We start from the raw sequence: 25680 nt of genomic DNA on the forward strand, positions 1-25680 counted from the left end.
AAGTGATTTGTATGTAATAGTTCTGGTTGGGCTGAGGTAGTCTGCATTAGACAATGAGGTAGTTTAGCACTGAATGAAGATAAGGCATGCTCGGTACAATGTACTAGCAAGTTCAGAAAGCCTGAGGGGACCTTCTGAAAGATTTAAACCACTAGTTACAATGCATTGAGTAACAGTCTGTCAAAGTGTTTTTCTCACACTGGACAAAGCCGAAGGTACATTTCAGCAGATCTGTTGAGTGTGATTTATGTTTTTTGGACCATAATCTTCTAAACACTCTCATGCTGTCCTGACGTGTCAGGAGAAAGGTCTTCTTCCAGAGGGTGGTCGGGCCATGGAAGTGGTCCCAGCACCAAGTCCGTCAGAGTTCAAGAAGAGTTTGGACAATGCTCTCTGGCACATGGTGTGACTCTTGGGGATGGTGCTGTGCAGGGCCAGGTGTTGGACTCGATGATCCTCATGGGTTCTTTTCAACTTAGTCTATGATTCTACAATAAATGAAGCCTTTTAGCTGTAGTGGCGAGAAGAAGCCACACTGCTTTTCTGTTTGCGTTTTCCTGTAAGGACACTCCTCAAACTCTTACACTTGCTGAAGCAAAAGCAAAGGGCTAGATGAATGACTTACGCTACTTTTTCTGCTCTTTCTCCGCAGTTAAACGACTTTATTCCTTATTTTTTCACAACAGTCTTTTAATAATTCGTCGTTTTGGGGAAGCGCTCGCCCCAGCCGCCCACAGAGCGCTCATCAGCGGGGCCGGCCCGGGCCCACCCTCAGCCCCGGTCGGGCCGGGCCGGGCCGGGCGGCGGGTGCTGCCCGCGAGGGCCGGCAGGGGGCGCTGCTGCCCCGCGCTGGCCGCGCTCGCTCCCCTCGGCGCTTCCATTGGAGCAGCCGGAGACGAGTTGGCGCCATTTTGAAGCCGGCAGGGGGACCGGGGCGAGCTGCGGAAGGGGAGGGGGCTGGCGGCGATTGGCTGCGGCGGCGGCGGCGGCAGCGCCTCTCCGAGCCCGGAGCGGCGGCAGCGCGGAGCGGACCCGCCTGCGACCAGCGAGGCGAGGCGGCTGCGGCGGGGTAAGGAGCGCGGCGCCTCGGCCGCGGATACCCCCCACCCCGTCCCCGCTCCATTTTCCCTTCCCGGGGGCGTGAGGGGCGCCCGCCCGGACCGAGCTCCGCGGCGAGCGCTGGAGAAGGACGGGGAGTAGACGGGGAGCGGGAGGACAGAGCTCCCCCCGGCCCGTGGCGGAGCTCCCCCTTCCCATCCCCCTCGCCCCTCCGCGGGGCTGCTCCCCTCCCCCCTTTTCCGTGGCCGCCGTCAAATACTAAATTCCCCCCCCTCCCGCCCGGCACCCCGGGCGATGGGGTGACCTTGGCTGGGGTGCGCGGGGGCCCGGCAGTCACCCCCTCGCCCCGGTGGCCCGGCGGGCGGTGTCGCGCCCAGCGCTGGTGGCTCCTCGCGGCGCGAAGTGGCGGGGAGGGGGGGCGGGGAGGCTGCTCGCCCGTGGCTATGAGTGAGTGAGTGAGTGATCGCGGCTTCCCGGGTGTCCCTTTCCTCCCTGCCCCGGGCGTCCCCTCCCGCCCTCGCTGCCTGCCCCGGGCAGCCGGCCCGGTCCCCGCTCCGCGGGGCAGGACCGAGCTCCCGCCGCCCCGCGCCTGTGCCCGGGCTGAGCGCGGGGACATCCCCGTCCCCTCCCCGCCCGCTTCGTTCTCTCCGCGCCGCACTTCGCAGCGCTCCTCAGCGGGCAGAGACCGCGGTGTGCTGGGTCCCTACTTGTGTGCGATCCCTGTTCTTTCATGCTGGCTTAGCTTTTTTTTTTTTTTTTTGCCCCCTTCCTTTCCTCCTCTCTCTTTTCCCCTCCTACTTTGCATCAGGCTCTGTTAGAAAGCGCTCGAGAAGGGAGGACGGGGGGGAGCTGTGGGGGGGCGGTTGCCGCCGCCTGGTAGATGGAAAACTATGAATTTTACATCTGAATTGCCAGATGGAGAATGGTTAATTTATAGGTTATGTGTTGTTTACGTTGAGAGCCTCCGGTCAGGAATTTAGGTCCGTAACTTCATCCTGCTGCAAATAAATCACTATCTGTTCTTTAAAACAAATCAACAATTAATGACGGTGAACGGTCCTGGAAAATTAAACTGCAGCAGAATAGTTCCTGCAGAGCTGGATTTTCTCTTGCAAGCCTTATTCCGACTTTTGTGCTTGCTTGCTGCGCGGTTGCTTTCTGAGAGCTGTGATTATTTAGTTAGGCGTTGTGTTTTCCCATTTAACACAACTGCTGAAGCGTTCTCTTGTTGGTCTTTGTTTTGTGCTTGCCGGGTAGGTGCTTTGGCTGTAATTGATTTCTCTTCGCTGGGGATGGAGTAGAAGGAGCGTTAAAAATTTGAGTGGCTTTATAGTTGAAAATGAGTGTCAAATCACGTTTTGGGAAGGGAATAAGATGACATGCATTCTTTCAGGTTTTACCCTTTCACACTAGTGGAGTTCAGTTTTCAGGTGGTAAAAATTTTGCCTGGTACGTTTTGTATGTAGTACAGATATGTTAGATGTTATACTGTGTAAAGTAACTCCTCAAAAAGAAGCGAAAGAGCTGAATGTGTGCCATGCTCAGAGCACCTGAAAGGAGACTGACAGTGACAGGCCACCAGGTACGGTGGTTTAGCAGAGGTGTGTGTATCGTGTTCATCACAGCCTTTCAAACTGTGCACTGCTGGAGAAAGTAGTTTGGTACTTCAGCACTTGGATGACAGCTTGTGTCTATGTCTGAAGCAAGGTTGAACTTAATTATTGTAGGGTTGGGGGGGGTATGATGTGTCTGGGTGGGGTGTGGTGTTTTGTTTGGGGTTTTTTATATAGATACTATAGTGGAGTGTTTGCCTATGTGTTTATTGCATCCTCTTTACTAGTTAGTATACAGACTGGATAAACTATTGTTCAGTTTTTGATGAAACAACTAGATAAATTAAAATGGAAGAATCATATGTTTAGGACTTGTATGCAACTTCTTTTTTCTCTTGTAAATAATGAATTTAGACTTTATCTAACATGCTTACCTATGGACTGAAGAGTAAGTCACCTAAGTCGTTATTAAGCTGTAATTAACCATATAAAAGCCAACAGTCATTGCTAGCATTTGGAAAAGCACAGTAATGAAATATGGGCATAACCTCAGGCATTATCCATTTTTATCTGTAGAACAGGAGGTTCTGTTACCTCCTGTAAATTGGGAGAGATGCATTTTCTTTTGGGATATGTTGTTCTCTACCAGGCTTTCAGGTTATGCCTTTTTCCTCTTTTCCTTCAGTCACACAATTTATAGCCTTAGAGAAGAGGGTGTATGTGTATGTATGGGTATGAGTCTTCTGGTTAAGTAAAGGATTTTCATTTAAAAGTGTTTGGTGTTAATGATTTTTATTTCTTTAAACCTGAATTGGGAGAGGTAATAAGGACTACTTGTTGCACAAAGGAGAATTTTCAGGGGAGCAACAAATAAGAAAATGTGAAGCTGAACAGTAAAAGCATGCAAAATTGGAGATGGAAGGAAAATGTGATACTGCAACTCATTATTTTCCCCTATCATTTTCACTGTAATATCCTATCCCTTTATATTGCTTGCCCCAAATATTATGCCAAGAAAGAGGAAGGTATGTCTTTCCTACTGCCTTTAGAGAAGTTCCTTTTTAGAATCAAAAAGTGGTTCCGATATGTGGAAAATTATCTTACCACTTGTCAGTATCATTCTTCTTTTAACAGATACCTAAAGTAATGGTGTTTTTACTCTTAGCACAAAATGTCAATACTGCAATCTGAAATAATCTTTGGACAGACTGAGAGAATATTGGAGGCTTTCAGTCAATTCTGAAACTAGGTGCTAAGGGAAAACTGAGGAAACTTTTAAAAGGTGTCTTAGTGTGATAGTGCTTGGTGGTGAAGTGTGTTAATTTTCCAGTTCTGTAGACCCTCTGGATGGTCTGAACAGCACTGACAGACCTGGGAAGGAGTCAAGGCTTTTGAAGAATTGTAAAATATATGCTTTAAAAAAGAGAATATTTTCTTTCCCTCAGAGATTGAACATTAAAAGTCAAGGCCATGCATGTATTTTAATTACATACCTCTTGCTTTTCCATTGGTAGCCTCTTCAGTTGAATGTAGTCCTGGTAGAAAAGCTGAGGTGTTTTTTAATCTGCTTTGCTCTGTTACTAATAACAGAACTTTATTAAGTTCTGTAAAGTAAAAATGAGAAAAAAATATGAAAAGTGAAGCGTATGAATGAAAATTAACTTTGTTGTTTTAGGAAGTTAGTGGTTTGTTTCAAAACCTCTTTGGAACATTAAGGATTCCACAATAAAAAAAGCTGTTTATGTGAATATTTGCTGTAACAAATCCAACTTGAAAGAATTGAATGAAATACAAGTAATATATTCATTTCTAAGAATCCAGATGTTAACACCTCCATTCTTTTTAAAGGTTGGTATTGTCTGTCTCACTGCTTTTCAACCTTTTCTAAAGTGTGAAGAAGTCCCTGAAGTAGGTTCTGAGGATTAAGAGCTCTGTTACTTAGTCCCTGTCTGTGGAATTTACTCTTTTGCATCCAACCCCAAGCACTGGAAGAACATTCTGCTTGTTTAATACTGCCTGATCTTTGGTTCTATTTTTTCAGCTCACAACAACTTAGGTATTAATATGCTTCAAGAAATAATAATAATAATAATAATAAAAAGTGCCATACCTCATTGGGAACAGATGGGGATGTTTGTACTGATCATCTTGTGTCTGTCACCATGTATACGGGAGTACCGTAACCAGGGATCAGGACCCCATCTGGGGTTTTCTAATTCAGACCCTGTTCTTTAAAGATCAGTTCCAGACAACACTAACTGTGTGTACTTTTCTCTGACTTAATTAGGAAGCCTGGTAAATGTTTCTGCTGTTGAAAAGAGATGATACTTTGCTTTCATGCTTTTTAATGGACAAAAAAAGACATGAAGTTAGCAGTCCAAAATGTTATTGTCTTAATTGCTTCCATTGTAGTCACCTAAACTACAAATTCATAGGACATAGAATGGCCTGGGTTGAAAGGGACCTTGAAGATTACATAGTTTCAGCTGCCCTGCCATGGACAGGGAACCTTCCATTAGACCAGGTTCCTCAGGGCCCTGTCCTTAAGCTTTTCCTGGGATGGGTATCCACAAACTCTGTGGGAATCCTTTTCCACTGTCTCTCTACCCTCAGAGTAGACTTTTCCTCAATATCTAACCTAAACCTACTCTCAGTTTGGAGCCAATCCCTCCTGTCCTGTCACTACATGCTCTTGTGAAAAGTCCACCCATATTTTTTGTAGGCTCCCTTCACGTACTGGAAGGTCACAGTTAGGTCAGCCTGAAGCCTTCTCTTCTTCAGGTTGAACAATCTCGAGTCTCTCAACCTTTCCTCACAGGAGAGGTGGTCCATACCTCTAATCAACTATGTGGTCCTTGCTGCCTGATGTCTTTCCTGTGCTGGGCCAGGAGTCTGTAGCTCTTTTAAAGAGTATTTGATTCAGCTAAAATGTGATAACTTAGGAAGTGACTCTTGAGAAGGTGGTTGTCCGCAACTTCTGCCAAAGCCGTCTTTGGTTGTCTCTGAGACATCCCAATATATCCACACTCTAGCTCGCTTCAGTGTCAAAACCCTTCATCCTGAAAGTCTTAGAAAGAAAGGGAACCAATAAAAAACTACTGAAAGGGAAAAAAACAACCAACCAAAACCGTAAGTTACTCACAGTATGTTTCTAGTGCTCATGAGGAAGTCTTGAAAAAAAAGAAAAATCGAAACTTCATGTATATAATCTTTGGGCCACCTTGAGTTTGACTGTTCACTTCTGTTATTACTGCTTTGTTACTTAGATGTACATTCCAATGAAGGCAATCAGATTTCTGTGAAATCTTTGTCACCACATATGTTAGGTTTTTGTTTTTAACAAAAAATAATTGAATTGTTGCAGAAGACACTTCATGGAAACTTGTAATTACATTTTGAGGGGGGGTTCTTGTTTTTGTTGGTTTGTTGTTTTTTTTTTTTTTTTTTTTTTTTTTTTGGTTTTTTTTAGGTTTTCTGCATCTGCCTATGTAAAATGTCAAGGACTTTTCTTGGGGGAAATGTACAGAAATGCTAGGCAGCTTGCCATTAGGTGTGATATTTTCTCTGATAATTTTCTTGATTTTGTTACTTGGCAGCACAGGATGTAGCATTATGTGTAGTTTCTGAACACAGAAACAAAGTGTATGGAAGTAACAGTAGCTTTTTGAGTCATCACTTTGTGAAAACTTTTGTGAGGGACTAGGTATGTGGACAGTCCAAGTGCCACCCAGTGCTTTTCAAAAGTCTAATTGAGCCAAATTCACTTAATTCATGGTACATAATAAAGTCTACATTTGCTATTCTTCCTTTGAGAATGAACTGGTCAGAATAAGGCTGTAACTTTTGCTTTCTTGGGTTTTCAAAATGAAAGAAAGAATAAATAAGCCAATGATAAACTCTTCAAAAGGGTTGTGAGGAAGTTTTTCAGAGGGATAAAAATCAGGAGATGCACTTTTTCTTCCATTTGCCCAGCTTGGATCATGCAGTTTGTAATTCCTTCAGTTACAGAAATGCTTCCAAGAACTAAGAAAAAAGATGTTGATGCATGTACAATTTTGGGGAATAAATATTCTGCACTTTTTAAAAATGACTGGCTGATCTGTACTTTGAGAATGTGAAACACTTTAAAAGTTTTCCACAAAGTTACAAATGTTGCCTGTAGTAAGTTCTCCATTAGTTTGTCCATACTGTATTTTGTGTATACATATAAAAGCACATTTAAAGTAACTTTTTCTTTTGTAATGGGACATTGCCCCCTGAAGCTTCTGTATTACATACAAAAAAGCTTTAAAACAATATAAAAATTGCAAATTCTTTTTTAAAATGGTAAACAGTTTAAATTAATTTTTGTCCTTCTAAGTATATGCTATGGTAGTCTTCAGTTATAATGTGGGGTATTTTCAAACCACTGCATTTAGGAATTAGAACTACATATCAAAGTCAGAGCACATATTTTCCAAAAGCTCGAAAATGTAAAATGAATTGACAGGGGACTGTGGGAAGGGAGAAGCATGTCTAGTAATTTGAATGATTGGATGTCACTTTGGGATACTGGAATTCATTCCTTCTGTCAGTTTCTTGTGATCCCATGCAAGTCTGTTTAAACCAAACTTCCCACAAGAGCTTATTAGTAGTGCATTGATTTCCTGGGAGACAGGCTCTAGACCCGGACTACTTCTGCTTGGCTCAACAGATGCTTTAGTTTTAGATGCAGCACTGGATAAATTGGCATACTTTTAAAAGTTGTGCCCTAAATTCCTCCTCCTAAATTCCTGTATAGGCAAAATTGGTTGCTAGTTCTTAAACTTGAGTCTGTATCTTGGGTTAGTAATCTATGAAATGAGACAAATACTTACTTTTATGAAAAATCAGTGAAAGTGTTGCAGAAACAGGTTAATTTTTATGGCATGCTAACATAGTACATCCATGAACCCTTACAAAAGCCAGTAAGAAATTAAGTCTCTTCAGAGTGTGGCTTAAATAGAATGTAATAAGGGACACATATAACATTATAAGGAGAAAAGTTGAATAGCTTCTTTGCTTTGAATGAAAAAGAAATCCTGTGTGTGGAAAAAAGTAGTGAAGGATCGGGTATATCAGCTCCTTTGTGTGTATTCTCTTTAATGTTGTCTAAGAAACTTTAGTTCTGTTTCTTAACTCTTTATAAATGATTTTACAATTATATCTGTATTTTCATTCCTGTGTAATTGAACGCAGTAAACAAATTCCGTGTATGGATGTGCTTCTGTCAGTCTTTAGGTTGTAACCTTTAGCTTTGTATCTATGACTGATTGATGGAATGCTGTTAGTAGCAATGAGATTTTCTCCTTTAGCAGCTTTATGTGGGGTGAGATATGAGAGCTTTTCAGTGGATTCTTGCAAGTATTTGTTATTGGTAGAAGGGCAGTGTAACCTGGTGTTTGCACACTGTATGCTCTGAAAGGACTGAGATCTGCTGGGGCTGCATTCCCCTCCTGCCAGCTGCAGCTGATCTTTCTGCTCTGATCTCTCTTTAGTGACTTCTCTGCCTGGTTTGTCCTCAGACCTCTTGGGCTTCCAGTCCTACACTGTTCAATGTACTTCCTCTCTCACCTTCTTCAACATGGCTTAGGCTTTACAGGATCATAGAATAGAAAAGGTTGGAAGGGGCCACTGGAGGTCACCTGGTCCAGCCCCTGGCTCCAACAGTGTCCCTGAGAGCACATTACTTGGGACTGTGTCCTGATGGCTTTTGGATGTCTCTGGGGAAGGAGACTTCACAACTTGTCTAGGCAGCCTGTTTCAGTGCTCAGTCATCCCTGTGGAAAAGGAGTTCTTCTTCATCTTCAGATGGAACTTTGTGCATCATTTTCTGCCCATTGCCTCTTCTCCTACTGCTCAGCACCACAACGAAGAGCCTGGCTCCATTCTCTTGATGCCCTCCCTTCAGATGTTTATGTACATTGTGCATTTTAGGGACCTCAAGGCTAATAGGGTATGTCAGCTGTGATGTATGGCAATGGAGTTTTGTTCGTTTGGGAATTTTTGTGTGTTTTGTTTCTATTTTTTCCTCTTTTTCTTCCCTTTCTCATTAACTTTGCTTCTTGACTGAATGCCTTTCCTGTAACCCCTAAACTTTCTAGTCCCTTTGTCTGATAGAGCCTGTTGGTCTCTCTTAGTAGAAGTGTGTCCGAACCTCAGCTGTTTCTCTGGTAAGCTGTGCTTTTTGTCTTAGTTAATACAGACTGCTCTTGAACTGAGAATCTGGCTGAGGTGTGAACAAATCCAGCTTTTTGTGCTAAAGAAACAGCAACATCTGGCTGTAAACAGACAGGTGGATTAGAGATGGATTCAGCTGTCAACAGGATTTACCAGATGTGTTTGTTAGTCTGGTTTGGCTATGTGAACCTTCTAACTTCAGGGGAATAAGGAGAGAGCAATGAGCAGTTCTTGTGTGTGCATGAAAAGTTCTTGTACCTTTAAGTAGTAGGTAGAAACTCTCTGAACTGTTGTATCATGATTGTATGCTTACAGTCATAGTGCCAGCAGCTGTATTTCTTTATTAATAATTTAAAACTTCCCCCTTTCACTTGAAAACCTTGTTCTTTTAAAATGAGTAAGCATTTGTTTCCTATAGGTGTTACTTGTGTCCTAGTGGTTGCTATTTTTGGAACACAATCCAGTGGGGAGTGTATACAATTTTTCATCATTGTTTTTGATTTGATTTTTTGTTAATGGTCTCCTGGGTAGGGGGAGAGGTCTTCTTGGGGGGTGGACTACAGGGTACTGTGAAGCAGGGATCCAGTCTGGTAAAATGTGGTCCATGTCCTTACTGCACATCAGCACAGATCTGAGCCTGACGGAAGCACAGCCCACACAGTGATGCATGCCACGAGTTGGTCTGTCATTGTGCAGCAAATGTAGAACTGTAGAAATTCTCAAGCTGGAAGGAACTCATGAGGGTCATTAAGCCCAGCTCCCTGCTCCACACAGGACTCCCTAAAACTAAATCATATAATTAAAAGTGTTGTCCAGACACTTCTTGAACTCTGACAGGGGTGACTTGTGGGATCTCAGCACCTCAGGACTGATGTGCAGAGTGACCGAGACCACCCTTGGGGGGCTCGGGAGTCCTGGAATGTTGCCAGAAGTGTCTGGTGGCTGGACTTTGATCCGACACAGGAGATGACACCTGTATGAGGATGGGAGGATTTCACTGGGGTAAATGGTGAAGGGATAAGTTAATTAGAGTGTAAGACACAGGGTTTAGGATTTCTGTACAGGGGGGTTTAGAGAAGTAAGATGGAGGAATTGGGGCGTGTCCTGTCCTTCTTCTTCTTCTTCTTGGCCTCCATCTTCTGTGGTGATGTTGGCACTTTGGGATTGGTTATTACTAAAAGTGCACTGGTTAATAAGGGTAAAAGGTATTGGGGAAAAATAATAAATATTTTGTACGTAACTTCGAGTATAAAGATAGGTGACCGCCCCGGGGGCTCGCAGTGTGCTCATGGCTGGCTGCTGTGCAGACCTCTGTCAGGCCGAGAGAAAATCTTTTAGATAAACAATTAATAAACACCGAGACCGAGAAAAAACCTGAAGTCTCTTCTCGTCCTTTGAAGCGCCGGGCTCTTCAAGGCCATCCCTGAGCCTTTCCAGGCCACCTAAACAGCCGAGAAACCGACAGTGACTGATCACTTGTCAGTGAAAAACCTTTTCCTAAAGTCCGATCTGAACTTCCTCTGATGCAGCTTCATTCCATCTCCTTGTGTCCTACTGTGAGTGATGAGCTGCAACTGAAGGATAACTAAATATTAAACAGAAAACAAACCAGAGTTTGTAAATTTCTATCTATCAACTATCAAGAAAGTTGACATAGCTGTACATATGTTCCTGTTTATACAAAAAACAGGACTAAAATGTACTAATGTATTTACCTTTCTGAAAGTGGGATACAAAGAAGATAGAGACTCCACTCAGTGGTGCCCAGTAATAGATCCAGGGGCAATGTGCACACACTGGAACACAAGAGGTTCATTCTGAATGCTTTCACCATAACAGTGGTCAAGAACCGGCACAGGTTGCTCTGGACATTTGCAAGGTCACCATCCTGGGAGATCTTCTAAAGCTGTCTGGACGCACACCTAAAACTCCTGGTTTTAGGTGACCCTTTTTCAGCAGGGAGATTCAACCAGGTGATCTCCAGAGTTCCAACCTCAGCCATTCTGTGAACATTCAACCCTATTCAACCCCATAGGGCTAAATAATTGTAAGGGATGAATAATTGTATTAGAAAAAGTTACAGGAGCCAATGTATTATTGGCAGAGAAGTTAGGTGTTGGTTGAATTTTGAGGTAGATGTCAAAGGTAAGTTAAGACTTAAGTTTTAAAAGAATCTTCAGGAATTTTTTTTTTTAGTGATCTTACTGATAGATCCATATATGACAGTAGGTGACTAGATTGTGAAACTGTTGCTGATCCTTGTGATCTTATAATGAACTTAGTTCACCTGATTGCAATATGTCTTCATTTCTTTTGTACTTTGTGATCAGTTATGGGTTCTTTCTCTGTCTTTGGGGACACAGTTCTTTTTTCAGTCTGTTTTTCTGTCACAGTTTTGCAGAAAGCAAAATAAAATGTTTTAGCTGGGAAGAAAAGCTGAACTGATAGAAGCCATCTGGGTAGACAACTTCTATTTGTAAAACACCCAGATGAATGTGGTTTTGGTACTAAGATTGTTATATGCAATTATAATATAAATGTCTGTTTATAATTCGTGTTGATTAGGAGTGGATGCACTGTTGTGTAGAACAACAACCAACTTTGCAGTTGAATACCCATGCTTTTTTTAGGTCTTACAGTTCAATCCATCTCACTAGCATTCTTTGTTTAATCTTTAGTAATTCTGTATCAAATAATTTGCAGCGGGATGTAAAGCATATAATTTTGTATTTTTTTTAACATTATATGCAAAGTTAGGAATGGAAGTGCATCTCGTTTAGGTATAGAAATTCTGACTTTTTACCAAAGCAACTTTGTCTTGGTTGACCATTGTGAAGTTTTACATAATGTCATTTTGCTTCTGTTATAGCATACTAGTATTTTCTAAAATTTCATTTTAGTTGTTTATTTTATTCGTTTTAGGTATTTTGTTTTTTTTTTCATATTCTTAGTATTAAGGGTTTTTTCCTTAGTATTAGGGGGTGACATTTGTTTAATTTTACTTTTTACCAAAAAACAAACCAAAAACCAGCAAAGTTTCATGGTAAGACTCAATAAGGCACTTTTAGCAAAATAAATGGTACACTAAAATAATACCAAGTCTTGTTTCCTCCCAAGGGACAACACGGAGGTTAAACTTGATTTGTGCCTGATGTTTGTGTGTTGTAGTTGTCTCCAGCTTCCTGTTACGTTCTCCTTATTTTCCTCATGGCTTCCATGCCGTTCTTGCATGGTTTTTTTCTCTGCTTGTGTCAGCAGCTGTTAATCATTTGAAATTATGTATTGCAAGGTATCTGAGATTTCTATGACTGTTTTTGAAAATAGTTAATTTAAAGAAAAGTAGTAATTCCTGCCCCTTTTCCCCCATTCTTTTCTAGCAGCTGGAGGAAGGAAACAAACAATTCCTGCTTACTAAATCCTAAAGTAACTTCCCTGGTAAAAGACAGCTGTGTCAATATTATGACCGTAAACCATTACATCCATAATATTCTGGAATTTTGATACCTAGGCTGGTTGTTGGTTCTTCTCTGTTTTGAGTATCAGCCTAGGAACTTCCAGTGTTTCTGGCGATTCTGGAAAGAGAATGTTTTGTGGAGTTCATGGTCTGCTTTTTAAACGTACCATATGAAAGCAAGGGGCTAATCTCTGCATATTGATCAAGTTGTATGGTATTCTATTTGGATATTTTGTTTCAGATATTGACAAGAAAGTCATTCTTAAATTTTAATTTAAAAACTAGAAGTCTGCTTCTTGTGATCAGTTTTTCTTCATTAAGTGATTTATCTTTGACCTTTTGTCTTATGTGATTCATTTTCTTTGGGTGGGATCTCATGGTATTTGTGTGATTTATGGTGATTTCTGTCTCTTTTCTACTCACCCTCCTGGCAGTCTCTTCTTGTCCCCTCTGTGCACGTGCTGCACATGTAATAGACTTCATGGGTGCTTCTCCTGGTTTGTACTGTCTGAATGATAGGTGCTGGTGGGTACACATGGTATTCCAAGCTAGTTCTTGCCAGTACCTTAAGATGGGTGTCAGCTGATGGAGTTTTGGGTTTGTGGGCATTGGTTTGTTTGTTTCACAGGATGGGTCAGGTTGGAAGGGACCTGATCCAAGCTCTCTGATCACAAGCAGGGTTACCCTAGATCATATTGCACAGAATTGTGTGCTTGAGTATTTTCACTGAGGAGAGGAAGTTCTTGAAGTACCTTGTCCTAGAATTAATGTGGAGTAGAAAAACAACCATGAGACTATAACCTAGGCATTGGCCCCTCTTTAGACTTCTGTTGTTTTCCCCTTACAGCTGACTTTTTTTCAGAGTTAGTGTGTATATTCTTGTTTAGATGTTCATACGCAGTCTTTATATTTGCAAACATTTCTGTTGCTCTAAACTGTCAATGTTTTGCTGAATGACAATATCATCCATCTCTGCATCCATCTGTCTATGATTTCCAATTTAATGCTTCCATAATAAATGATATCTGGTGCAAGGAAAGTGTGGATTGTTTTATCACAGATGAACCAAACATAAATTATCCCAGGATAATATGATAAACCTGTAAGTTACATTTATCCCTGTTTTTGAAATTCTGACTTCAGTGTGAAGATTTTTTCTTAAACTCTCAAAATATTACTGATATCAAACTAGTGCACCTTTAGTGGTAGTTTTATTACCCTTTTTTTTTTTTTTTTTTTGCTCTGCATTAGTAATGGGAATGCTGCTTTTATTTCCTTGCAATGTACCTTAATTTTTAAAGTTAATTTAAATTTTTTAAATTGAAGGGTATTGCACCTTAATTTTTAAATACCTTTAAAAACGTTGTGGTCCACAGAGGTTCATGAATTCCTGGATGGCGCCCATGTGATTGCTTTGATTTGAAAATGTGGAGTTTGTAAGTGTAGACACAGTAACTTCTGATTAAAGATACCTGTTACCAGTTGTCAGAAGAAAGTTTAACTGTCATTTCTCTGAAAATGGGTATTCAGCTGATTTTATTGGAGGACACTCCAATATCCTAGATGGGATGCTTCAGTAACTTCTTTCTTTACAGTCATTACTATACAGCAGTACTTCCTTTTTGATTCTAGCTGCTGAAGTGCAATTTTTTTAAAGCTTATTTACAGTGGATATCTCAGTTTGGCTTCAATTTTATCTTTATTTTTGTATTTTTTGGTCTCTGTGGTAGAACTGTCCTGTTTTGAGGGCTCTGATTACTACTTGCAACTTCACTAAGTGGTTGTTGGAGCTCACTCAGTAGTATAAAAACGTTTCTTGCACCCAGTCATGGGTACAAAAGCTTAAAGCTTAATTTTGTTCCTTTGGCATGGACATTGCCTGTGACCCCCCCTGTTTGAGTTATGTACACCACCAAATCACTTCTGTTTGAGCACTCTGAGGACTGCTCATAGCTTGTCTTTTCTTAAGATTTTGTGTAGTATGCTTGAATAATGTGACCACCTAAGGAATGTTTTCCCTAGTATTTGGCTAAACTGAAAAATATGTTGCAGATGTCTATTTTATTAAAATCATATTTAGTCTGCCTACACTCTTCTTTCTCTGTCAGATTCTTTTACTATTGCCTTCCAGTTTTTATCTCTTTGTAATTTCTTTTCCTGCAGCCATACACAGAAATAAACCATTTTAATTCTTACATTCCCTTTTACTTAGTCTTGAGCAGAAGTGTGAAAGCAGAGATCTCACAATAATAAGTCAGTTTTATTTTTCTTTAGCTTGTTGAATGGTTTAATGGTGGATTCTTTTATATAGTTTCTGATAATTTTTTTAAAATCTGAGTGTGTTTCAGTGAAAATGCGGTTTCATAAATGGCATAAAAAAGGGGCAGTTTTATTAAAAGACAAATGACAACAGTAACATCTGGCAAAATGCTGAAACCTAAAGTTGGGTCACTTACATTTTGTGGAATCTGCAAGTGTCTGCAACACCACTGGAGAGAGCTGTGTGCTGAGATAAGTTGCTACTGAATACTTTCTGCTTGCTAAATCTTTGGGAGGCTTTCTTTAATGAAGTTTGAAAAAAAAACTTATCAGTGGAAGTGAAGACTTGCCTGGCATCATTCTCTGACTGATTGCAACTCTGTTTAAGTTGCTTGAGGCCCTTTAGTGCGCATGTGCTGATTTTGGTATCACCTGTTAATCTTCCTTGTTCTTTTCTGAATCCTCTAAATCCACTCTGTATTGTGATGATATTTCTTCTTGCACAGTTACCACCTGCACATCTTTTAATTTTCCAAAGTTAGTATGTTAATAAAGAAACTTAATGCGCTTTGGTGCATTTTCTGGTGTAAGTTTGAAAAAAGTATTTCCTAATTTAAACAGGTTGTTACTTATATATGACTGTCAGAGGACTGCCATTAATGGCATTCTGTAGTGAAACCCAGTACTTTTAATGTCATTTGTTGGACTGAGACTTACTTTTACCTTATAATTTGGGTCTTCATTCCAGATGACATTTAATTAGTGGCTTCTGTAAATTCTTCCTGGAACAGTCCTTACTATGCTGCCTCCCAGAAATGGGAAGCTAGCATTTTATTGATATGGATAATACTAGTATCTTGATTTAATGATAGTTAAGTAAGCAGTGTAACATGATACATTTCTAAAAGAGAATTGAAAGTATTAGTCTAGCCATTATACCTGAATCAGTATGAAGAATAACCTGGATTTACATAAGCACCTTTGGTCCAACACACTAAAGTTTTCTATTTTATTCAACAGCAAAAAAAAATTAATTTCAGCTTGCCAAATTTCAGTTTGGAGTGGCTTTTTATAGCCAAGTTATAACTCCCTAGCAGTAGAGACATTATGGAAATAGGTTTAGTTTAGTGGCAGTTGGATAATGCAAGCCTCTAACACCAAAGTCACTTCTCACCTTGATCACTTGTTGTCAATCAGCTGTATGCCAGCAGGAGTTTACCAGGGTATAAAGAATTTCTGTAAATGACTTAAATTGTTATGTTATTTGTTTTATTAATAATACTAATGAAGGAGAAAGATGCCTGCCTCTTCCACTTCTGTAAGTTGCTGAGTAATCTCTTAATGATATCTTGTTGCATCTTTTGTGGAAATTACATCTTGACAAATATTTTCATACGTCCTGTGTTGTTGAAACAAAGTGATCTTCAAGCATTTGTCATGGTTTACATTAATTCATGCAGGGATGCTACCCACTAAGGCTGCAGAAATAAAAAATGCATAAAAATAATAACAAGAAATTACAAACTGTATTGAAAAAGGAATAGAGCTTTGGAGTAAAATTTGTAGTGTAATTTATGAGATGGAAAAGATTTTACTTCCTTGCAATGTCCAAAGAGACAATTTAGGAAAATGTTTTTGCGTCTTCTAAACTGTTTTTGGATTGTTGATGGAATGGCCTGTGACAGTGAGAGGCCACTGGTCATCCTGCTTGGTTGTGGAGAAAGTGTTGATCAATATTTGCCAATCCTTTTTTTCGGCTACACGTTCTTGTTGGGATGGTATGAACTGTGGAAATGTATATTTAGTTCTTTACACATTCAAATTTTATTCCATGTGAACCACTTACTAAATTCACTTGAGCTTCTAATGCCTTTGTGAACATGAAGAAAGTGTTATTCTCACTGGCATATTAAAAAATGTCTTGCAAACATAGATCTAAAAGTATATATATCTTAGCCTACATAAATTTGATGTATACTTTCTTAGATTCTGTATACATTATTTTTAAGTTATCTTAAGAATAACTATATAGATAATTATATATTCAGTGAAAGTTCTGAAAAATAATGATTATAGAGTTTACTAAGTTGGTCAGTGTTTCTGGAGATCTTCTAAGTCCTCATGTTTGGGTCCTGGATTTTCAAGAGGAAGTGGTAGTAAGGCAGGAGCCAGACTTGCAAGGAATCAAGGGTTGATTTGGTAAAGTTTGCTTCATCACTTGGGTAAGACTTCTACAAAACTATCTGGAAGATTTAAACACATGTATATGTCTCTGGAAAGTCACTGTTGACACATGATGTCTTCATGTGTGTTAAGGCACAGTTTGTTTAATGATTAGCACAGTTAATTAAATCACCATAGGCAATGTAAACTGTCAACCAAACAAAATACAATTAAATGGAGTGTGGTTTAAGTCCTCCAGTAGATCATTGACTTAACATCCTCTAATGATATTTATTGACCTTTGAAGTATATTTGCATAGATACTGAATATGCAAGATATCAATCCATATTTTATTTGCATAATCACAGTCAGTATTTTAAAGTATTGAGCAAGTAGTATATGTGAAGTTAAGCTATTCATGAAGTTATCTACTCTATAGAGAACATCTATGAATGTTTTAGTAATATAATGGCCAGTAGACTTAGCTGAAACTGAGTAGCTGTTGGATGCTACTCATTATGTAGAGAACTCATGTGTAGTTTATTTATTTGAGCTTGACCAGTTTTGGCAGTGGTACTTACTACTAATTAACTCTGTTCAGATTAATTGATTGTTCCCATTTGTGGTCTGGCTGGTAGTCATAATTTTAAATTAAATATGATCTTGTGATTTTTGTCACAAGAGGTGGATGACTTTTTAATCCATCCTGATCTAATGTCCAACAAATGTAACTTCTGCTTTTGGGTTTTTTCCGTGCTTTAGTTTTCCTGTTGTCATTGTACAAAGGGTATGTGTTTTGTCATCTTTCTTTCTTTTGTCTGTAGTAGTTTCTTCCACCTCACCTCCCTTATAACTTAGTTTTTAATTTGTCATGCTATTTTATACATACTATTTTTCAATATCCTTCTGAAGACTGGCTCTTGGTTCCTGACTTTAGGTATTTGAGAAATTACAATTGCAGTGGTGCTTCTGTGTTGACACAAGCAGTTTCTGGATATCTTAAGTACTGCTGTATCATCTCCATGTGTACAAAGAGTAAAGTTTGTATCTTAAATCCTCTATTAGCTTAAAATATATTTATTTTCTTCATAGCTTTTGAAGTCTTAGCTTACAGTACTGTTTAAGATAACTAAAAAAACCAAAGTCTGATTGAATCATGATTTTTATTCCTATTTGTTAGGACTGGAATTTGTTATATATTTGTTCAAGTTTCTTGTGACATCTATCTCCCTTCTTTATCCTCATATAACAGCAGAAACAGGGCACATGTTAAAGTTTAGTTTATGTCCTGGAATTCTGCATGGTGCAAAGCATTTCATGGTCTGAATTGTTTTCTTGCCTTAAAAAAGGCATCCATGTGAACATTTTCCTTTTTCATAGGATCATTAAGGTTGGAAAAGACCTCTGAGATCACTGAGTCCAACTGTAAACCCAGAACCACTGTGTTCTCCACTAAACCATGTCCTCAAGTGCTACATCCACCTACCTTTTGAACACTGCTAGGGATGGTGATTCTACAGATTCCCTGGGATGCCTGTTTCAATGCCTGACCACTCTTCTGGTGAAGGAATTTTTCCTAATGTCAAATCTAAACCTTCCCTAGTGCCATTTGAGGCCATTTCCTCTTGTGTTGTCATAGATTACCTGGAAGAAAAGACCAATCCCCACATCACCACACCTTTTTTCAGATAGTTTTTGAGAGCAGTAAGGTCCTACCTGAGTCTTCTCCAAGCTAAACAACCACAGCTCCCTCAGCCTCTTCTTGTAAGACTTGTGCTCTTTCCCTTCTCATGATGTATATGGAATAGTACTGGATGTTTGAAAACATGGTGAAAAACTTCTAAAATACCATTTGTTAAAAAAAAAATAGAAACTGTCAGCTGAGTCTGTTGAATCTCAAAGATGCTTTGAAAGAATTTCCTTCTTTCAAAATGCTTGTCATCTCAGACTGTTTTCTTTTGCAATACACTGAATCTGTAAAAATGAATTTTAAAAGCTTTTTGAAATTCAGTCATTGAATATCAGATCACGGGCTTATGGATTTTCATTTTCAACATGTTGTACATGCAGCTGGCCTTGAGGCTGCTGTTCTTAGCTGCTACTGTCTTCTTTTTCCATGACAGAAGTTCACTGAAACAGCTGATGTATCTAATGTGAAATCACAGAGACTTGCATTTGGTTAGAATCACCAAAACACCTTCCCCCCCACCCTGCTCCCAAGTAAAATCCTAGATTCTACTAAGTGTTCAACACAGATTATTTTGATAAAGCTAGGTATGCACAGTTTTATTGGCAGTCCAGAAGAACAGGAACTTCTAGCAGTGGAATGTAATGAAGTTTTACTTAGGTAATTGAAGTTATAACTGTTGTACAAGTTTGCTTAGCATTGGATTTCTTTTTTGAATGATAGGTTTTGTTTTCTGCTGTTTCTTTTGAACGGTTTTTGTTTCTCTCAGTGTTAGAAGCTTTATAATTCTTTATCCTTTATGTTCTATTTCTTAGAACCTTTTTAGAATTATTCTTGACCCTGTAAGACTAGGTGTATTAATTATCTAGAAATTGAAGTTCTGTTAATTTTTTCTGTACCTCTGAGAGGGTTAATCTGTGTTCATCCCTGTCTGTAACCTTGGCTGACTGTTAGGTGCTAACACTGCTGCTCTCTCACTCTTCTTGCTTAATGGAACAGGGAAGGAAATAAGAAAAATGCTCATGGGTCAAGATAATTACAGGGAGATTATTTTCATTCTCCACTAACCTTGGTGGCTGCAGGTTTTTCACACTTTTATTCCTAGTAACTGCTATACAGCATTTTTTTTTGTCAGTTCTTAAATGCATTATCACAGAGGCACTGCCAGCATCACTGATGGCTCAACTTTGGCAAGGGATGAGTCCATTTTGGAGCTGTCTGGAGCTGGCTCTGTTTGTTATGGGGGCAGCCCCATGTCTCTTCCCCCAGGGGCTCTGCCTTCAGCCTCCCCCCCTACCAAAGCCTTGCCACATAAACACAATACAGATGTTCAGTTTCATGCAGACCTTGGATGCTACTGAAGCTTAAAAGCTTGGTTGCATGGCCATTGGACATATTGGCTGCACAGTTGAACTTGACTGTAATGTATGAGTTTCAGTCTTTGAATTATTTCAAAATGTGCTCCAAATGGGACTACATCATGATGTTCTAATCAAGTTTCCACTGCATTTGATCTGATATGACAGCTATCCACCACTGGAAAATGGAGTTTTGTTCCCCAGTTCCCCTAGTTCCTGTTCTTTCCCTTGAGTTAGCTTTGATGCTTGTCACACACTTTTCAAAAACAATTAGGCTTGTTTTTTGAGTTGGTGAGTTTGATTGGTCCAACAAAGCATCTGATGCTTTTATGCAAAGGCAAGCAAGGCTCCCTTCTGCTGTGATGAGCTGTTAAAATGAATTTAGGTGTAATATATAACATCATCCCATCTGAAAGGTAGAGTGTAATATCTGTGTCATATGACAAGAAGAGTGAACTTCATTACAATTTCTGTGTGCTTTTGAGGAGTCCTAGACTTGACATGGACTTGTCATTGCAGTATGTTAAAAATATATAACGGGGATAAAAGTGGCATCATATTTTAGTATTAGAAAAAGTTACTTCAATGAGCTTTGTTTCCTCCCAGCTTTGTCGCTGTCAATTTTTACTACAAGTGCAAGCATGTGGCACTGTTCCTCTGCTTGTAGGGGCAGAGAAGATGACAAACTGAGTTGATTTTCATGTATCTGTTGAAGTACATTGCATGTCATGCCTGTTGAATGAAATCTGATTATGTTTGTTCTATTCATGTTTTCCCTATTTACAAAAAATTTGTTGTGCTGTATGTGTTCTTTGCAAAAAAAAAAAAAAAAGCCAATGCTAACTTTTTCTTTGGTAAAAGATTAGGTGAAGATGAAGCAAAATCTGTAACTTTGGTTGTTTTCGTGAAATATGAACTGCGGAATACAATCCTGATACTTGGGATTCACAGTTCAGAACAGCCATGACTACTAGAAGTGGATCATATTTTTAACTAATAAATAAAAATATCAAGACAATGACAAAGAAATTTGTTTGTTTTGTTACATTCTTCATTTGTAACTGCCCTGGTACAGTCTTTTTTCTAAGATCCTGATTGTTCCCACAAATGCCATCTAGATTTTTTCACCGTCTTTTGTATTGATTGCTTTTATGTAAGTAAGGATTTCAGTTCAGCTTCCTTCTCTAAAGCAATGAAACTCTGCATAACTTAGAGTGGATTACATGGTAGTTTTCATTTGCATCAGTTTAAAGGGACTAGAAACCAAGTAGCTGAGTTGTGTTCCTAGTTAGAATTTAGGAAGAAGATACCATTGCTTTTCTGCAGTCTTTCACTTGAAAACTTGGTTTTAATGATGTAGAGGAAAGACTTGTATTTTTCATTCTCTGTTTGCTGCTTGCTTGGTAGTATTGGGGATTTAGAACTAGTGATGTGTAACAATTAACAGCACTGGTGTTTAGGCATTTTGGAAAATGGCATTTTCCAAAAGAGTAAAAATGGACACAAAGTCCACTTCAGATGTCTGAACACCCAAGCTAGCTAGGATCTGTTATTACCAAGAGATTGCAACAGATCATACAATACAGTAAGATTCTTTGTTGCATCTTGTTAGTGTGAAGATCAATGACATTCTGCAATGAGGAGTTTTAGCTTTTTTCTGATGTGTCCTTATTGGAAGCTTTGTTGTGTCATAGGACAATCTACCTGCATATCAAAACTGTTGCTGTCTCCCACAGTATAGATTACTGAAACCAATCAAAATATTTTGTCCTTTTTAGTGTTTGTACGGGTTTATTGGTATATTTCTAGTTGGATTTTGTTTGTCAAAGTGGGACAGATATGGTTAAGCATGAACTAGTTAAACAGCATTGTCTTGTTATTTTCTTTCCACAGTTTTAAAACCGTGAAATCATGGCTCATTCAAAGACGAGAGCCAATGATGGAAAAATCACATATCCTCCAGGAGTCAAAGAAATCTCTGATAAAATATCTAAAGAAGAGATGGTGAGAAGGCTAAAGGTTAGTAAGCAACTAATTGCTTGCAGATTAAAGTTTCTTGTAAAAGATGTTCATTAATCCTATATTTTATATCTGAAATGGGTTTTTTTTCCCTTTGGGCTTTACCTTTTCTAGGCATAGAAGGAGAAAATTGTTTGCTCTTGTGCCTTCTCTTCTACCACTTTCTTGAAATGGCTTGTTCAAAAAAGGTTTAAATGCATTTAAAAATCACAAATAGAAATGGGCTGCCTTAATTTAAAATGCCGCTTAAATTTTATTTCAGCTCCTATGCTAAGTCAGTACTTTCATTGTTTTCCAGTATTTTCCTCTCTAAAAGAGAGCAATAATTTTGGAAATAATTTGTATACGTCTCAATACATTCTTTTTATGCCTTCACACTCTTCGGTTTGTTTATAAAAACCTTTATTGTTGTTGTTTTAGCCTGTATCATGATGAAGGTAATTTTTGTTATACTTTAGTATATATGCTTTGACTACACTTACAGTCTTTGATGTATTTCTGTCTTGAATTTCTTGACCATTTTATCTGGCCTAAGTGTACAGGAAAGTTGGACAGAATTGGAGGCTAATTTTGTTACTACAGTTCTGCATCTACCCTTTGTACTCTCACAAAAAGGCAGGCCTGTATTGTGCAGGAGGAGTGCCTACAGCTTGGGCTTGCCCTGTGAAACAGGAGGGAACAGATGTGGGAAGGGAACCTTAAGTATTCTAACAGATGAAGGAGCTTAATTTGCAATTTTCTGAAGTAGCTTTAAGTCAGTTGGAACTATGGGTAAATGAACAAAAACCAATAAAATCCCAGACCACAAGGGCTGCTTCTTGTCTTCCCCCCAGTAACTTGTTTAGGCTTTGGGATTTTGGTTGATGGACTTCAGTGAGTATATTGCATTCTATGGTACTGAATAAAAGACAATGTTTATAACTTTACATATGAATGATTCCTAAGAGAAGGAATTCTTTGTTAGCACTTGCATATTTTTTCCAGCTTGTGGAAATGCAGCACCACAGTTCTTACTAATAATTTTTCTCCTGTAGCTTAATTTCATTTCTGACCTTGAATGTCTAGTCCCTTCTGTCAACTTGATTTGTCTTGCAGAATAAGAGGACCTTGTAAGATGTCTTGTGTTTCTTGTTAGTTGTTTATTCTGGCTATGAACTCATTGGTGCTCAGGCAGGGAAAAAACTGAAGTATTTCTTTTATAAGAGGTTGAATGTTCCATGCTACACCACAAGTGTACAAAACTTCAGTATAAACACAGTTGCAAGTGCTAAAGAACAGTGGTTGATAAATAAGTGAACTATTAGCCTCTTGATTTCTCTGAATGCCAAATTCATGCAATTATTAGGGAAAAAGCACTCTTCTGTGCACAAGCAGACGTTCTGCTGTTTGTTGATAATGATATATTAATATAAATGCAAATTATTGAGAAATCTGAGAATAAAATGGAAAATATGCAGAATGAATTTCTGTATTAGCATAATTTACATTGGACATTTTATGCATTTTGAATTGATGCCCTCTTAAAGTTTATAATAGATTTCAAAATGAGATAGAAACCAAATGGTGACAGTTGTCAGCTAGCACTGAAGACAGAAAGAAGGTGATAAACTCTTGGAAATGATGAGTAGTGTGAGAAAAGCATTTTTTCCACAGTTTTTTTTAATACACAAGAACCAAATCATCATCTAATGAAATATTAATTTTAGACCAGCAGTCTAATAATGCACTTTTCTGTCAGTTTCATACCAGTAAATTCCAAAGCTCGTTTCTGTGGAATGATGTAGTAAAAATTGAATGGGTTAAGAAATATGTGCCACATCTGGAAGATGAAGCTCCAGGAGTATAAATTGTGGTGGTCTGGGTGTGATTTCAGGCTCTGGAGTCCTCTAACTTATTGCTTTGCAGGAACCTGGAAAACCAGGCTAGGACAACTAACTTGTTGTCCTTTGTTTTTCCTTAAACACTGTGATGGATTGCTCTGCAGACAGGATGACTGATCTTTGTTGTCCTGACTTGTACAGATGTTCATGTTATCAGGGAAAAAACATGAAAGGTTCATTTCCAGAGTAGAAAAACTTGCATACTTGTTGCAAGAAGTATGAAAAGACTACTTTTCATGGAAGTGAAAACAGTTCTGACTTGTAAATTAATTAGTGTATAAGGGCACCAGTACACTTCAGGTCTTGTGCCTGACTGCGGAGGCCTTTTTTTTCTTGCAATGGAGGTTGTGTCTGCCTAAGCTGCTGATCTTTTATGCCTTTTTGTAAAGGATTCTCATATGTTTGAAAACTTCACAGCTTCTGTGATCCTAGTTATGTAGAAGTTTGGGATTTTTTTGAGTTGGGCTTCTTACTCCCTGACCAGTTATAGTAAATTTTTTGGAGGGGGAAAAAAACCCAACCAAACAACAAACTATAGCAAAATAAAGTATTTTGCAGTGTTATAGGATTCTGGGACTTTAAATTATTATTCTTTGAATAACATCTCTTCTTGCACTGAAGAAGTAGATAGGAATTTTGGCTTTAATTCTCAGGATTGTGTAATTAAGGGTTTAGTATAATTTTGTTAATTTTACAAGAGCTGAACTCCTTAAAATAACTCTGCCTCTGTGAGTCAGATAAGAAATTACTTTGTTTTGTCAATAAATTTTTCTCCTTCAGAAAGTTTTTCAAATATAAGAATTCTTACCAACTAACAGTTATTAAATATAGCTTTTCCTACTTTTGTTTTATTCAGCATGTTAAATATTTGGTGTCCCAGACTTTTTTTGTTCCATGACTTCAGTAACTGGATCCTCATAATCCTAGTGGTCATTTTAATCTTGTTGGACAACATCCTTGCCACTCAGCTGCCTGGATTTATATATCCATTTGCTGCAAGTGTGGGCTCTGCTTCTGGACAGCACTGGGAATAGAATTTTCCTCAGAGCCGTAATAGGTAAAAAACCTTAAACTGAAAGAGAATAGGAAGAAAAAATCGTCTCTGAATAGTTGAGAGAGAAACAAATATTTTTAATAAAGTTTTGCCATTGTCTGAATTTTTAAGTAACAGTCTATTTTTAAGTAACAGTAACAAGCTGTAACAGTGAATCCTTTTGCACTTCTTCAATTGTCAAACTTGATTATATGGTTTCTCAAAAAGATTTGGGAAGTCTACAACTAGACTTTCAGTATTTCTTCTGAGGCTATGTGTTGGTTCAGTTGATAGAGGACTTGGCCAGGTATTTCCTGTGCCCTGAAAAATGAAAACACTGGTTGCTCAAGTAAGTACTACTGCATAGCTAATAATGCTTCTGACAGAAGTTGCAGAAAACCAGAAAAGAAACTTTTAGTAAGGATTCTGTTACACAAAGCATTTAATTTTATATACTAATGTCTGTCTGTCTATTTAGATGGTTGTGAAAACTTTCATGGATATGGACCAGGACTCTGAAGAAGAAAAGGAGCTCTACCTAAATCTTGCTTTACATCTTGCTTCAGATTTTTTCCTCAAACATCCTGATAAGGATGTGCGTTTGTTGGTAGCATGTTGTCTTGCCGATATTTTCAGAATTTATGCCCCTGAAGCTCCATACACTTCACCGGATAAACTGAAGGTAAATAAAATTAATCTCTTTTTCCACAGCAGGTTTTTACACTCAGTGATTAATACAATTGGTCACGACTGTTTTTTGCCTCCTTTTATTTCTGGTTCAGCCTAAACAAATCAAGGTTTTCACTTGATTTTAGGATGGGATTGGTCAAGTCAGTTGTCCATGACTTAAAGGGTTATATAGTACATATTCCAATAACTTGCAGAGTTTTGGATTTGTATTGAAAATAATTATTTTATTGAACTGTTTTTGTGATTTGTAGGTTAGTTTACTTTAGAAATATTTATTATATGTATAGCTTTTATCAAAATCACTTGCAAGATAGCTAATACCTTCG

At 38.8% G+C, this 25680-nt stretch overlaps 1 protein-coding gene across 3 annotated transcripts in view; it reads left to right on the top strand.

The window, feature by feature from the left end:
- Positions 1 to 923: 923 nt before the first annotated feature.
- The window catches only part of PDS5B (PDS5 cohesin associated factor B), a 102919-nt gene continuing 78162 nt past the window's right edge, over positions 924 to 25680 (top strand). For all 3 annotated transcript variants that reach the window (XM_059493342.1, XM_059493344.1, XM_059493343.1), the window contains exons 1-3: positions 924 to 1069; positions 21626 to 21751; positions 25143 to 25346. In XM_059493342.1, the coding sequence (XP_059349325.1) occupies positions 21644 to 21751; positions 25143 to 25346 (312 nt within the window). In that variant the 5' untranslated portion in view covers positions 924 to 1069; positions 21626 to 21643. The remainder of the gene's footprint in view (positions 1070 to 21625; positions 21752 to 25142; positions 25347 to 25680) is intronic.

The sequence above is a fragment of the Ammospiza nelsoni genome, chromosome 2 (genome assembly GCF_027579445.1).
Source record: "Ammospiza nelsoni isolate bAmmNel1 chromosome 2, bAmmNel1.pri, whole genome shotgun sequence".
Taxonomy (NCBI): Eukaryota; Metazoa; Chordata; class Aves; order Passeriformes; family Passerellidae; genus Ammospiza; species Ammospiza nelsoni.